At 38.0% G+C, this 12,485-nt stretch overlaps 2 protein-coding genes across 2 annotated transcripts in view; one reads left to right on the forward strand and one right to left on the reverse strand.

Annotated features, from left to right (window-relative positions):
* The window catches only part of LOC124774002 (lethal(2) giant larvae protein homolog 1), a 354,779-nt gene extending 351,175 nt beyond the window's left edge, over positions 1-3,604 (reverse strand). Inside the window, 1 exon segment of the mRNA XM_047249448.1 lies at positions 2,976-3,604. Coding sequence (XP_047105404.1) covers positions 2,976-3,059 — 84 coding nt within the window. The 5' untranslated portion in view covers positions 3,060-3,604.
* LOC124774018 (intraflagellar transport protein 27 homolog) overlaps positions 3,580-12,485 on the forward strand; it is a 60,459-nt gene continuing 51,553 nt past the window's right edge. The window contains exons 1-2 of the mRNA XM_047249449.1: positions 3,580-4,039; positions 4,119-4,238. Of these exons, the coding sequence (XP_047105405.1) occupies positions 3,923-4,039; positions 4,119-4,238 (237 nt within the window). The 5' untranslated portion in view covers positions 3,580-3,922. The remainder of the gene's footprint in view (positions 4,040-4,118; positions 4,239-12,485) is intronic.

Genomic DNA, 12,485 nt, shown 5'->3' on the forward strand with positions numbered 1-12,485 from the left:
AGATATGGATAGTAGAACTGACCCACAAAACTATACTCCAACATCCTCAAAATCTATTTGTTGTACAATCTCAGGACCTATTCCAAGCTCAAATATAATGAGGTATACCTAACTCCCTGCCAGCCAGCAAGGATTCTGTAAACAATGATCATGCGAAACCAAACGCACTTTTCTGACATGACATACTGAAAGTTTTTGATCAAAGCAGTCAGGTAGAAGCAGTATTTCTTTACTCCTGGAAAGTACTTGATCCGGTACCTTTTCTACACTTGTTGTAAAAAGTACAATCATATGGGGTAACAATGAAATTTTTGAGTAGATTGAAGAATTTTTAAGGGTGGATGGAACATCACTGGCTGATCTAGAACTAACTTTGGGTGTGCCCCAGGGAAGTGTTATGGGACCCTAGCTGTTATGTTGTATATTAATGACCTTGCGGACAATATTACTAGTGACCTCATACTTTTTGCAGATGATGCAGTTTTCTATAACGAAGTACTGTCTGAGAAAAGCTGCACAGATATTCAGTCAGCTCTTGGTAAGATTTCAAAGCGGTGCAGATTGGCAACTTGCTTTAAATGTTCAGAAATGTAAAATTGTGCGCTTCAAAAAACAACAAAACACAGTAGCCTATCCTATAACATCACCGAGTCACAGTTGGTATCGGCCAACTCCTACGAATACCTGGGTGTAACCTTGTACAGATGTGAAATGAAATGATCTGACAGGCTGAGTCACTGGTAAAGCACTTTGTATACTTTGGTTAATTAGTAAATGACTTGGTAAATGCAATTGGTGACAAACAAATCTCTCATATGACCCATCTTGGAATATTGCTCTCTTGTGTGGGACCCATTCCAAATAGGACTAAAAGGATATATTGAAAGTATACACAGAAGGGCAGCACAAGAGTGATCACAGGTTGATATGACGCTAGGGAGAGGGTCACAGAGATGCTGAAGAAACTGAACAAGTAGACTCAACAATAGACAAACTATCCCCAAAAACCCTACTTACTGAAGATTATATATAAACTAGTCCAAGAAAACCTACTTACTGAGTTTCAGGAACAGGCTTTAAATGGTGATACTAGGAATATATAATGGCCCTCCTACTTATCGACAATGCATGGACATGGACACACACACACACACACACACACACACACACACACACAAACACACATTTAAACACCAATTGTTTCCATGCTCAGGACATGAATGGAATGGGGAAAAAACCATAATACCTGTGATAAAACACTGTAGTCACTGCCACGTATTCACAGTTGTCTGCAGAGTAGAGATGGAGAAGGAAGTGCAAGCCACCCCTGCATTCCCATTGTTTACAAAATGTTATTCAATACTACATGCAACTAGCATTTCATTAACCTTGAACTCATTCCCATTAATATTGCAAGGCAAACAAGCACCACTCAATGTAAACCACTTTTCAGTCATCAAAGGAAGATTACCCCAAAGCTGTAATCTTAGTTGATTGAATGCACATTACACAATAACTAAGGAAACTAAGTTTTTCGCCGTCATATACTACTATAATCCACATTTCATGCATATGTGTTTTCAAACATTAATATGTGATCTTACACACCTATTCGTACTGATGTGCAGAGAACTTACAGCAAATAACATTATCACAGAATTCATGAATAACAAGCCATGAAAGGAACTGAATGTGCAAATTAACATTAAATGAATTGCTGCACTAGTCCCGAATTTTTGATAGCTACAAGTATATACAATCAATTATATGTGAACATTTTAAATTTTTAATACTGTTTGAATACTCTGTGACTTCACAGATAAGGGAAATAAATGTAACATGAAAATCTAAATTCTATACTGTGCAGCAGCTTCATCTTACAACCCTTCACAGCAAGCAGTAGCATATCTGTGTTTTGACCGAGATTCCATAAATAAATATGTAGGCCCACAGAATTTCTGATCTGAGAGAGTAAAAAGGATTTTTTACAGATTGAACTCTTGGTGATCTGAAATGGCAGATATAGAGAACAAACTTAGCTGCTTGTGAGGGTGAGGACTCATTATTAACCATTCAATTGACTTGAATTATAATACTCAGACTCCACGTAAAAGTATTTTGGGATTGTACAGTAAATATTGTTTTAATCAAATAAATCTTAACATCAACAAATAGTGGTATGCCTACATCATTAGAGGCCGTAACTATTATGAAACGTACAATGTGTAGAGAACAAAGCCAGATCTACTACAGGATTTCTTTGAACTGTAGTTTACAGGTAATACGAGGTCTTGTATTCTTTGACCAATTCAAGACCACCACTCATCGACCCATGCAGAGATTAAGCAACCACTGTGGAGCAAATCTTTAAACGTGGGAATACTAAACTTTGCAGATTATAATGTGACTTTTTCTAATCATACGACATAATAGTGGTGATATTTGCTGTACAACAAGGGCATTACTATGGCGTCATTGCTGTGGTAACACTAATAAGCATCTATCAATGTACTGCAGTCCATTAATCTTAGGCCGAAAGAAACCCAATAGCACTTTACACAGATATAGATGGGACGATTTTAGTACCAAGTATTCGAAAAACATAAATAAATCCACGGCCAGTTTTTAATTGCGAAGCTGCTTGTTCTGACCGAACGAACAACACACATTCTTGTCCCTTGGAACATCACACCTGTTGTAAATAACTGTCAAGTATCAAAACAATAAGAAACGAAGACACGACCGGTGCAAGACTAAATTATAAACTATTTCTTGTAACTCAAGAATTAGTTTCAAGCTCTTAATCCCACTATATAAGTGTTACCATTGTAGTAGTAAAAAAAACGATACCACCAGTTACACTGTCACACAAATCATAACGACGTTTGCAACCTCCATGTAGTTGAACAACAAACTGTGTCAAACCGTCTATTAAATGACGGTGCGACGAAAAGCTATACTGAAGACGTACTCACCTTTCTAAAAGCAAATAGCTCTCTCTGTAACTTCTGTCTTTCAGCTGATGGCTGCTGGCCTTTCCCTCTGATGAACTTCAGCATTTTGCTTTCAAATAACGTACAATAAATTAGGTTAGGAAGTAAGAAACCAACAATTTGCACTTCACTTTGACACTTTTAACTATTATACGCCAGATAATATCTTTTTTAATGGAGGATACAAACTTCCGGCCAACGGTTGTTCATAAACCTTGCGGTATGTCACTTAAACATTCTCTGCAGCGACGCCTGCCTGTCTACGTCAACCTGTGTAACCCGCCCTTCTCACAGATATCTAAACGGCTTCAACGCTATGTCAAAGCTGTTCAGTTTACTAGACTCTCTTCTGATTACGAATGTTGAGGTTTTTTTTTCATCTAATGCTCAAATACTGAGATCACGATTTAATTTATTTATGTAAAATACATCTAAAAACGAAGACACCGTAATTTGATTAAATGACTGGTTTAGATGTGAATGAAATTATATGCCCAAACCATCCCTGTCTATGGACCAATCAGTTTCACTCAGTGACAGCACAAAAAAGATTTACCGATCTCAAACACCTAGAATACCAACGGATGACTCATTAGCGACACCTTTTGTTGCATCACCTGTTATTGGAATGAAAGAGTTGTCACAGTGTTTTGTTTTGTTTTCGCGGAAAAGAAGCATGTATGTTTACAGGCGATGGTATAGCTTGATGTCGGAGATGAACAAAGTCACGAGCCAATAAATGGTTATAAATTGAAGTAATTCAGTTGTAAAAGATAACAAAACAAATACCCATCTGACTTTTCTCGTTTTCTGCAACATAAATTGTTGCTTAGCAACAAGCTGAAACAGTTTAAACAAGAATTCCGTTGGCTGCAGACAGAAGCAGTACTGGTATTACGGATGCAAATGCAGAAGTTTTATTTCCCACGATGCCCAATATACTTCGGGTAAAGTGTGCTGTTGTCGGTGATTCGACTGTCGGTAAAACTGCTTTAATGCAAATGTTGTTGTCAGAGGGTAGACAGTTTCCGAAAAGTTATACAATGGTAAAAGAATTTTTAAGTTACTTCGTTTCGCCTTACACAGGGAATGGAAGTAAAGTTAAATCCTTATTTTCTCTTCTAGACTTTAGGAGCTGATTTGTTTGTGAAACAGATTCCAATCCCGGATACGGACGATGTGGTTGAACTATACCTGTACGATTCATCAGGATTGGAAATCTACGAAGATCTCCTACCAAAATATGTAGGTAACAAAATGTATATGCAATATACATTTGTTATCACCACTGCTTCCTTCCAAACATTACTTTGAAATAGGCTACCGAGTCTCTCGTGTTGGAGCGCAACCCCACCCAAACGGTGTAAGTGCGTTGACCCCGTAATATCGGTACTGAGGTGTCACTTGTAAGTCAAATATACAATCTGGAAATAACAGCTGACGAAATAACTACCAGAAATTCCGAACAAATTTCAGTCAATTTTAAATGATAATGCCCTTTTTACTTATTACGTGCATACTCTATATACACTCCATATTTTCTTGGTCTTTAGCAGTTTACGGTCAAATTTAGAACTTCTATATCAGTTGCAATGTATAGAGGCTTTTTTAATGCATGACCAGCGATCCCCGTGAATTTAGAGTTTTGCAACACTAACTCTTAGTCATTCTTTCTGAGATACCGAAACCTGCAGTTGTTAAACATCCCTATACGAAAGGTGATAGAGAGATGTCTATAACTACCGACCTTCTTCACTGCTAACATCATTTTACAAAATTTTTGAGTACGTGATGTATTGTAGAATAGTCTATCAACTGAACAGCAACACTAACTCAGCAAACAATTTGGATTTCAGAAGAGTCTTCCGATTGAGAAAGCCATTTACATTTTCTACTCACCAAGTTTTACACGCATTAAACATCAAGATAGCCCCAGTTGATACTCTTGCGACTCATCAAAGGCATTTGACTGTGTGGATCAGAGTATTCTCCTAAATGAATTGAGGTTTTGTGCGGTTGATGGGGTAGCAAACCAATGGATATTATCGTATCTAACCAAAAGAATGAAGTAAGTTGTACTTAATGTAGTCAAGAGACATTATCCTAAGTGATGAGAAATTAGGTATGGCGTTCCCAAAGGCTCAGTGTTACACCATTATTCTTCCTCATGTACATGGTAGAGCCAAAGAAACTTCCTAATATGGTGTAGGGTCCCACGAGCATGCAGAAGTGCCGCGACATGACTTGGCATGGATTCTACTAATGTCTGATGTTATGCTGGAGGGAACTGACACCATGAATCCAACTGACATCATGAATCCTGCAAGGCTGTCCATAAATCTGCAAGAGTCTGAGAGGGTGGAGATCTCTTTTGAGCAGTATGTTGCAAGGCATCCCAGATATGCTCAATAATGTTCATGTCTGGGAAGTTTGGTGGCCAGCGGAAGTGTTTAGACTCAAAGGAGTGTTCCTGGAGCCATTCTGTAGCAATTCTGGACGTGTGGGGTGTCACTTTATCCTGCTGGAACTGCCCAAGTCTGTAGGAATGCACAATGGACATGGATGGATACAGGTGACCCCAGGCAGCGTGCTTATGTACATGTCACCCGTCAGAGTTGTATCTAGATGTATCAGGGGTCCCATATTACTCCAACTACACACGCCCCACACCATTACAGAGCCTCCACCAACTTGAACAGTCCCCTGCTGACATGCAGGATTCATGACGTTGTCTCCATACTCATAAACGTCCATCTGCTCGATACAATTTGAAATGAGGCTCGTCTGACCGGGCAAAGTGTTTCCAGTAATCAACATTCCAACGTCGGTGTTGACGGGTCCAGGCAAGGCATAAAGCTTTGTGTCATACAGTCATCAAGGGTACACGAGTGAGCCTTCGGCTCCGAAAACCCATATTGATGATGTTTTGTAGAATGGTTTGCACACTGACACTTGTTGATGGCCCAAGCATTGAAATCTGCAGCAGTTTGCAGAATGGTTGCACTTCTGTCGCATTGAATGATTCTCTTCACTTGTCGTCAGTCTCATTCTTGCAAGATCTATTTCCGGCCACAGTGATGGAGGAGATTTGATGTTTTACCGGAGTCTTGATTTTCATGATACACTTGTGAAATGGTCATAAGGGAAATTCCCCACTTCATCGCTACGTCGGAGATGATGTGTCGCATTGCTCATGTACCAACTACAACGCCATGTTCAAACTCATTTATATCTTGATAACCTGCCATTGTAGCAGCAGCAACTGAAGTAACAACCATGCGGAGTCATATTCTGTGTGTTTACATATCTCTGTATTTGAACATGCATACCTATACCAGTTCCTTTGGTGCTTCAGTGTATCTAAACAAAGTTTCCTGTGAATGGTCTCACCCACAATTTCAAAAGCACACATCATCTTCAGTACTGCATGTCTAGGGGCACTGTACTAATGATACATGTAACACGTAGTGTGGAAATAATAAATAGGGTGGAAACTTCAGAATTATTAGGTGTCCATATTGATGAGAACTTCAGCTGGAAAAATCAGATTTTTGACCTCCTAAAACAGCTTAGTTCAGTTTCATTTGCAATGTTTCTAAATGCAAATGAGGTTGAACTTAGTTGTTTTAGGAGTTTCAAAATTTGATTTTTCTACTTTAAATTCTCATCAATATGGACACGTAGGAATTTTGAAATTTTCACCCCATTTGTTATTTCCACACCACGTGTTACACCTATCATTGGTATAATGTCCCTGGAGGTGCAGAACTGGGGATGTTGCAGATGAGAGCATTAACAGGAAATACAGTTTCATTCAGTAATCTCACGTAGAAAAATGCTCAGGTGTAACTCATCTTTAAGGAAAAAAAGTCTTCATTGCTCAAAAATATCGTGCCTACCCATGATCATATATTAGACATCTGTTAAAGGAGTTGGGCATTCTGATGACTGCTTCACAGTATATGTATTCCCTCATGAATTTTTTTTTTAAATAATCCACTGCAGTTCAAAAGGAACAATGACATACGTAATTACAATACCAGAAGGAAAAATGACATTTCATTACTCCAAATTATAGTTGCCTTTAATGCAGAAAGGGGTGAATAATGCTGCAACTAAAATGTTTTTATGAGGCACCCACTAATACAAAATTTCTGACAGACAGCAAAGTAAAATTTGAAAACGAACTGGAAAAATTTCTTCTTGACATCTCCTATTCTATAGAAGACTTTCTATTATTGTAATGTATAAAAGGTGGCGGGTATCACATACAAAGGCACATTTGTTTTAGGTTCTTTATAAATGTCCAACAAGCAACCATCAGCCATATTTACAAATTAATTTGCAATGTGAAAGTAAAATGACTCATTCCACATTAGTAGGATTTACTGTTCTTTATTACTAAATCTGTGTCGTTTAACAGCCATGAGTGGACAGACTGCGTCAAGGTTAATTATGTTTAAAAAAATATTCACAAAATTAAGACATTTATACTTAATAGAAACAATATTTGTTTGTCCATTCACTTTGGTCACTATTAAAGAATTCACCAATGGAGTACAATGGGCGTTCTTTCAGGTCCTGTGCTACTCTCCTTCTGAATGTTCCTAGCAGCAGGGATCGCACTTCTTGAGGCAGTGAGTTGAACATCTTTAGGGCAACCACTGGAAAGCTGTCTTGCGTTCCCGTCAGTCGACACCTGGGTATTTCGATGCTCCTCTTGTTATGGGTATTGTGATTGTGTATACCTTGCCTCATGCTGAAGACTCCTCAGTTTTCTTTCATGCTGATGAGACATAAAAACACATACTGGCTGAAGACTGTCATAATTCCTAACTGCTTGAATATAGGCCTGCAGTGCTCCTGTCTTTGCTTGATGTGATTATTCTGAGAGCTTTTTTCTGTAGAATTAGCACATCCTTACAACCTGCAGAATGTCCCCATAACAGTAGACCATAATTGATGTGGCTATGGAATAGGGCATAATATACTGTTATGAGATAATCGTCACTCAATACGCCTTTTAACCTCCTCAGAAGATATATTACATGGGAGAGCTTGGAGCACACGTACACTGTGTGTTCGTTCATTGTTAGTTTCCTGTCTATCATGAAGCCCAACAGTTTGACAGCCTCCATATTATCATGGCTTCCGATGTTGTTAAGGGTGCATATCAGATGTTGTGTTTTTTCTTCTTTCATTTTATTTTTGATGAACCATTCTTTAATGTTTTGGAATAGTACATCTGTTTCTTGGAGTGATTCAGCAGCAGTTCTTCCTTTGGCAAAAAGGGTGGTGTCATCAGCAAACTGTAACATATTGTTGTTATAACCCATATTATTGACATAAATAAGGAACAGGAGAGGCCCTATGATGGACCCTTGGGGTACTCCATGTTCCAGCTTTTGTTCTTGTGACGTTGCTTCATGAATTGATACCACTTGTCTCCGGTTTTCCAGATAAGACTGAAAAGTTACCAGAACAACACCTCCGACACCGTAACACTTCAATTTATTGTGCAGTATCTTGTGGGAAATGCAGTCAAATGCCTTGCTAAGATCACAGAGTGTCAGTGCCACACTTTCTCTGTCTTCGAATCCTTGCCTTATTTTTCTGGTTAAGTCCAGTGCTGCCGTAAACGTTGACTTTCCCTTGCGAAAACCATGCTGTGTGTCCTGGAAGAGCTTATTTACTTCAAAATAATTCTGTAACTGGAGTTTCATAACAGACTCCATAACTTTAGCTAGAATAGGAAATTGGTCTGTAGTTGGACACTTCACACGGGTCACCTTTTTTGTAGATTGGTACTGTCCTTGCTAGTTTAAGAAATTTTGGGAAGACACCAGAGGATAAGCATTTGTTAATTGCTTAATGGTTGAGCAAGCTCTAGAATAATTTTCTTCAGCATTGTGCAAGACATACCATAGATATCTTTGCTCTCTGAGTTCTTGTATGACTTAACTATTTTTACAATATCCTTAGGGTGCACTTCCTTCCAGTTTTCAAAAGTGCTACTGGTTATGTTTCTCATGTGACTTGTGGGGACTAAGCCTGAGTCAGGTATTTCATTAATAGTATCTTTCACTATCCTAACAAAGTACTGATTGAAGGCATCAGGGCTACCAGAATTTAAGGCTGAGGTGGGCTTTTTTCTGCACTCATTTACCAGATTCCAAGCTGCTTTGCATGGATTGTGAGCCTCTTCAATGAACCTGTCATTGTATCTCTTTTTTGCCTCCTCCACTTGCTTTCTATAAATTCATTTGGCTCTTACGTAGTTACAATGAAGCAGGTCTCTAGATGGGAGACCTCTAGCTACTTTCATATGGTCCCTGAAAATTAGCACAATGCATTTTAATTAGTTTAGCTCAAGGGTATACAACATCTTCCCTGTAGTAGCTTTGTCCCTTCCTTTAGCTTTGCCTGTAGGATACTTCTTGTGGATTTCTGGAAATAAATCATCAAATTTAGCTTTTAATGATTGGAACAGACATTCGAATGAGGCACTGGCCCCCTTCCTGCAATTTTTTGCTGCCAGTTTACACTTGGCAGGGCTATTTTAAGATCATTTAGTCTTTCTTCTTTTATGATCCTTTTACTAAATGTGTAACTAGAGTGCCATGAGCTTGGTTGCAGTTGACTAGAGCATTTCATACTTATTTCCATTACTAATGCACTATGGTCAGCAATCATTGGTTCAACTACATTGATATTATAGTCCCAGATATTGAGGTTAGTGATAACTGTGTCTAGGCAGGCATCACCTCTTGTTGGCAGTCGGTTTGCAACAAATAGCCCATAGCTATTTATCAAAGTCATGAAGAATCTCTCTTTAGTGCTTCCATCACCTATATGTATGTTGAAATCTCTACACAGTGCTATTTTAGATTTAAGACGTGTTAGGTAGGACAAACAGGTTTCCATTTGTGCAATAAAGGTTTCAAAATTACCATCTGGTGAGTGGTACACAGAGACAATAATAAGGTCATTATTATCTGTTGACACTATTGAAGCTAATTCTAGATCAAGGTCTGTGGAAAAGTTTTTTTAAGTCTATTTCCTTTACACTAAGAGTCTTGCTTGCATATTCAGATACACCACCATGAATTGTAGTAGTTCGATACCATGAATTTACCATGTCCAAATATTCAATGGCTCTGTAATAGTCACCTTTTGCTTCAGCTTCATCTAACCAGTGTTCACAGATACATAAAACATCTGGTTTGACTTCTTCTACAAAGAATGATAGAAGGTCCACCTTGGTTCTTAAACACTGTACATTAACAACTGCTATATCTATGGGCATATAACTATTATCTCTACTGTTAGTGAGATATTATGGGGCCTTGGGTTTTTATTTCAGGCACTATTTCACTGGGGCACTGGTCGATATCCAGAATAAAAAATGCCTGACAACAATATTCTTTGGCCATAGTGTTGTGTCCATCATCTTGTCCTTTAGATGGAAGTCCACACCAATCTTGAAGCTGCTGTTCACACCCTTTGTTTCCAGTTTTTCTGCATGAAAGTTGCTATAGCCTGGAAAGATTTTCTCAAGGAATTTGGTGAAATTTTCAGTTGTTGTGCTGTTTTTCACTTTTCCTAAATGAAACCATGCTATTTTCACTTTATATAGCATTCCTTGTTCTTCACCAGTGTCTATTATCTGATTTTTTTCTTTCTCTGGTACTTGAATTTCTGACTGATGCTATGGCAGATGCTTGAGATCTTTCTTCCTCTACACTTTTCTTAAGTGCAGTTGCATACAGCATTTTTGGTTGTGCAGATGCATTCTGCTTCGTTTTGTGTATGTTGTTGGTTTGTTGTTTTCGTGTTGTGAATGATATTTGCTGATCTGTAGATCAAAAAGTTCTTTTCCTACACTGTACATCACACCAATTTGTATCTGTATTGGGTGAAGGTTTCTCATCAAAATGATCCTATGGAAAATGAAATTAACAAAACTTTACCAAAAGGTTATTTAAATAGGGAGTGGAGTCTAAATATGTTAACTGGTGACTTGTCTTTAAATTAATACAATAAAATTAATTTTAACTTATGAAAACAAATTCTACTTCATGAGACAATGTGTTTTCCACCTGTGACTGTCTTCAATTGCAGTTTTTATAAGTAAATATTAATAATGATATGGTTATAATAGAGGGAAACATTCCACGTAGGAAATATATATCTAAAAACAAAGATGATGTGACTTACCAAATGAAAGTGCTGGCAGGTCGACAGACACACAAACAAACACAAACATACACACAAAATTCAAGCTTTCGCAACAAACTGTTGCCTCATCAGGAAAGAGGGAAGGAGAGGGAAAGACGAAAGGATGTGGGTTTTAAGGGAGAGGGTAAGGAGTCATTCCAATCCCGGGAGCGGAAAGACTTACCTTAGGGGGAAAAAAGGACGGGTATACACTCGCACACACACACATATCCATCCACACATATACAGACACAAGCAGACATACTTATATGTCTGCTTGTGTCTGTATATGTGTATGGTAGCCATTTGTTGCCCCACACATGACAAGGTTTTAAAGAGGATTAACATCTCACAATGTGTTTTTCTGATACTCAGATTTGAAGAGAAGTTAAAACAAATATTTTTATAATCATCAATCAGTCTTTAGTTTATTTTTGTGTATACTTTTTGTTATATTAGCATTTGATTGACAAAAAATTTAGTGCACCTGCCCCATTCGTGACAATGGAATCCCCCTTTAGCAAAGTGTGTGTATGGACATGTTCCATTCTGCCCAACCAGAGCTCTTCATTCTTAACAGTCTTGATTCTAATGTGTCATTTTCCAATATAGAATATAATGCCCTCAAACATAACAAGGTTGTTTATCTTTCTACAAAATGTGTTACCATCATTTCCAAATATTCTTTTGGGATTCCTTTTATGTATTTCCTCATTCAGGATCATCTCACAGTGATAGGGGATTTGTCATAACACAACAGAAATAAATAGTTCAAATATAATAACCTACATGTAGAATATATAAGATTGTTTTTGGTATGAGAGGACAGGTAATCAGCCGTGGCTGTGGCCTTTCTGAAGGAACTATTCCGCATTTAACTGAAATGATTCAGAAAAACCTAAGTCAGGATAGCTGGAGAGAGCAAACCATACTTCTGAATATCAGGTCATTGTCTTAACAACTGCACTGCCTTATTCATTTTGCCTGTATGGTACAATGTTCTTTGGAAATGTGTGATTTACAGAAGATAACTTACATTACAAAAAATAGTTCTAACTTCTCTCTTCACTATCACTGTGCACATTGTGTATACCTGCAGTCTGTGGAACATGTTGTCCAGTATTCTTTCATTTGTACACTTTGCAACCTTCTTTGCTCCTCTGTCCACAGTGTTTTTGTTCTCTTTCTAATTGTGTATGGTAACCTGTGGCAACTTCAATTATCAGTTTGAAAGGACATTTTTGTAGCACATCCCAATTTACTGTATTCCAGTTG

The sequence above is a fragment of the Schistocerca piceifrons genome, chromosome 2, assembly GCF_021461385.2.
Source record: "Schistocerca piceifrons isolate TAMUIC-IGC-003096 chromosome 2, iqSchPice1.1, whole genome shotgun sequence".
In the NCBI taxonomy this organism is placed as follows: domain Eukaryota; kingdom Metazoa; phylum Arthropoda; class Insecta; order Orthoptera; family Acrididae; genus Schistocerca; species Schistocerca piceifrons.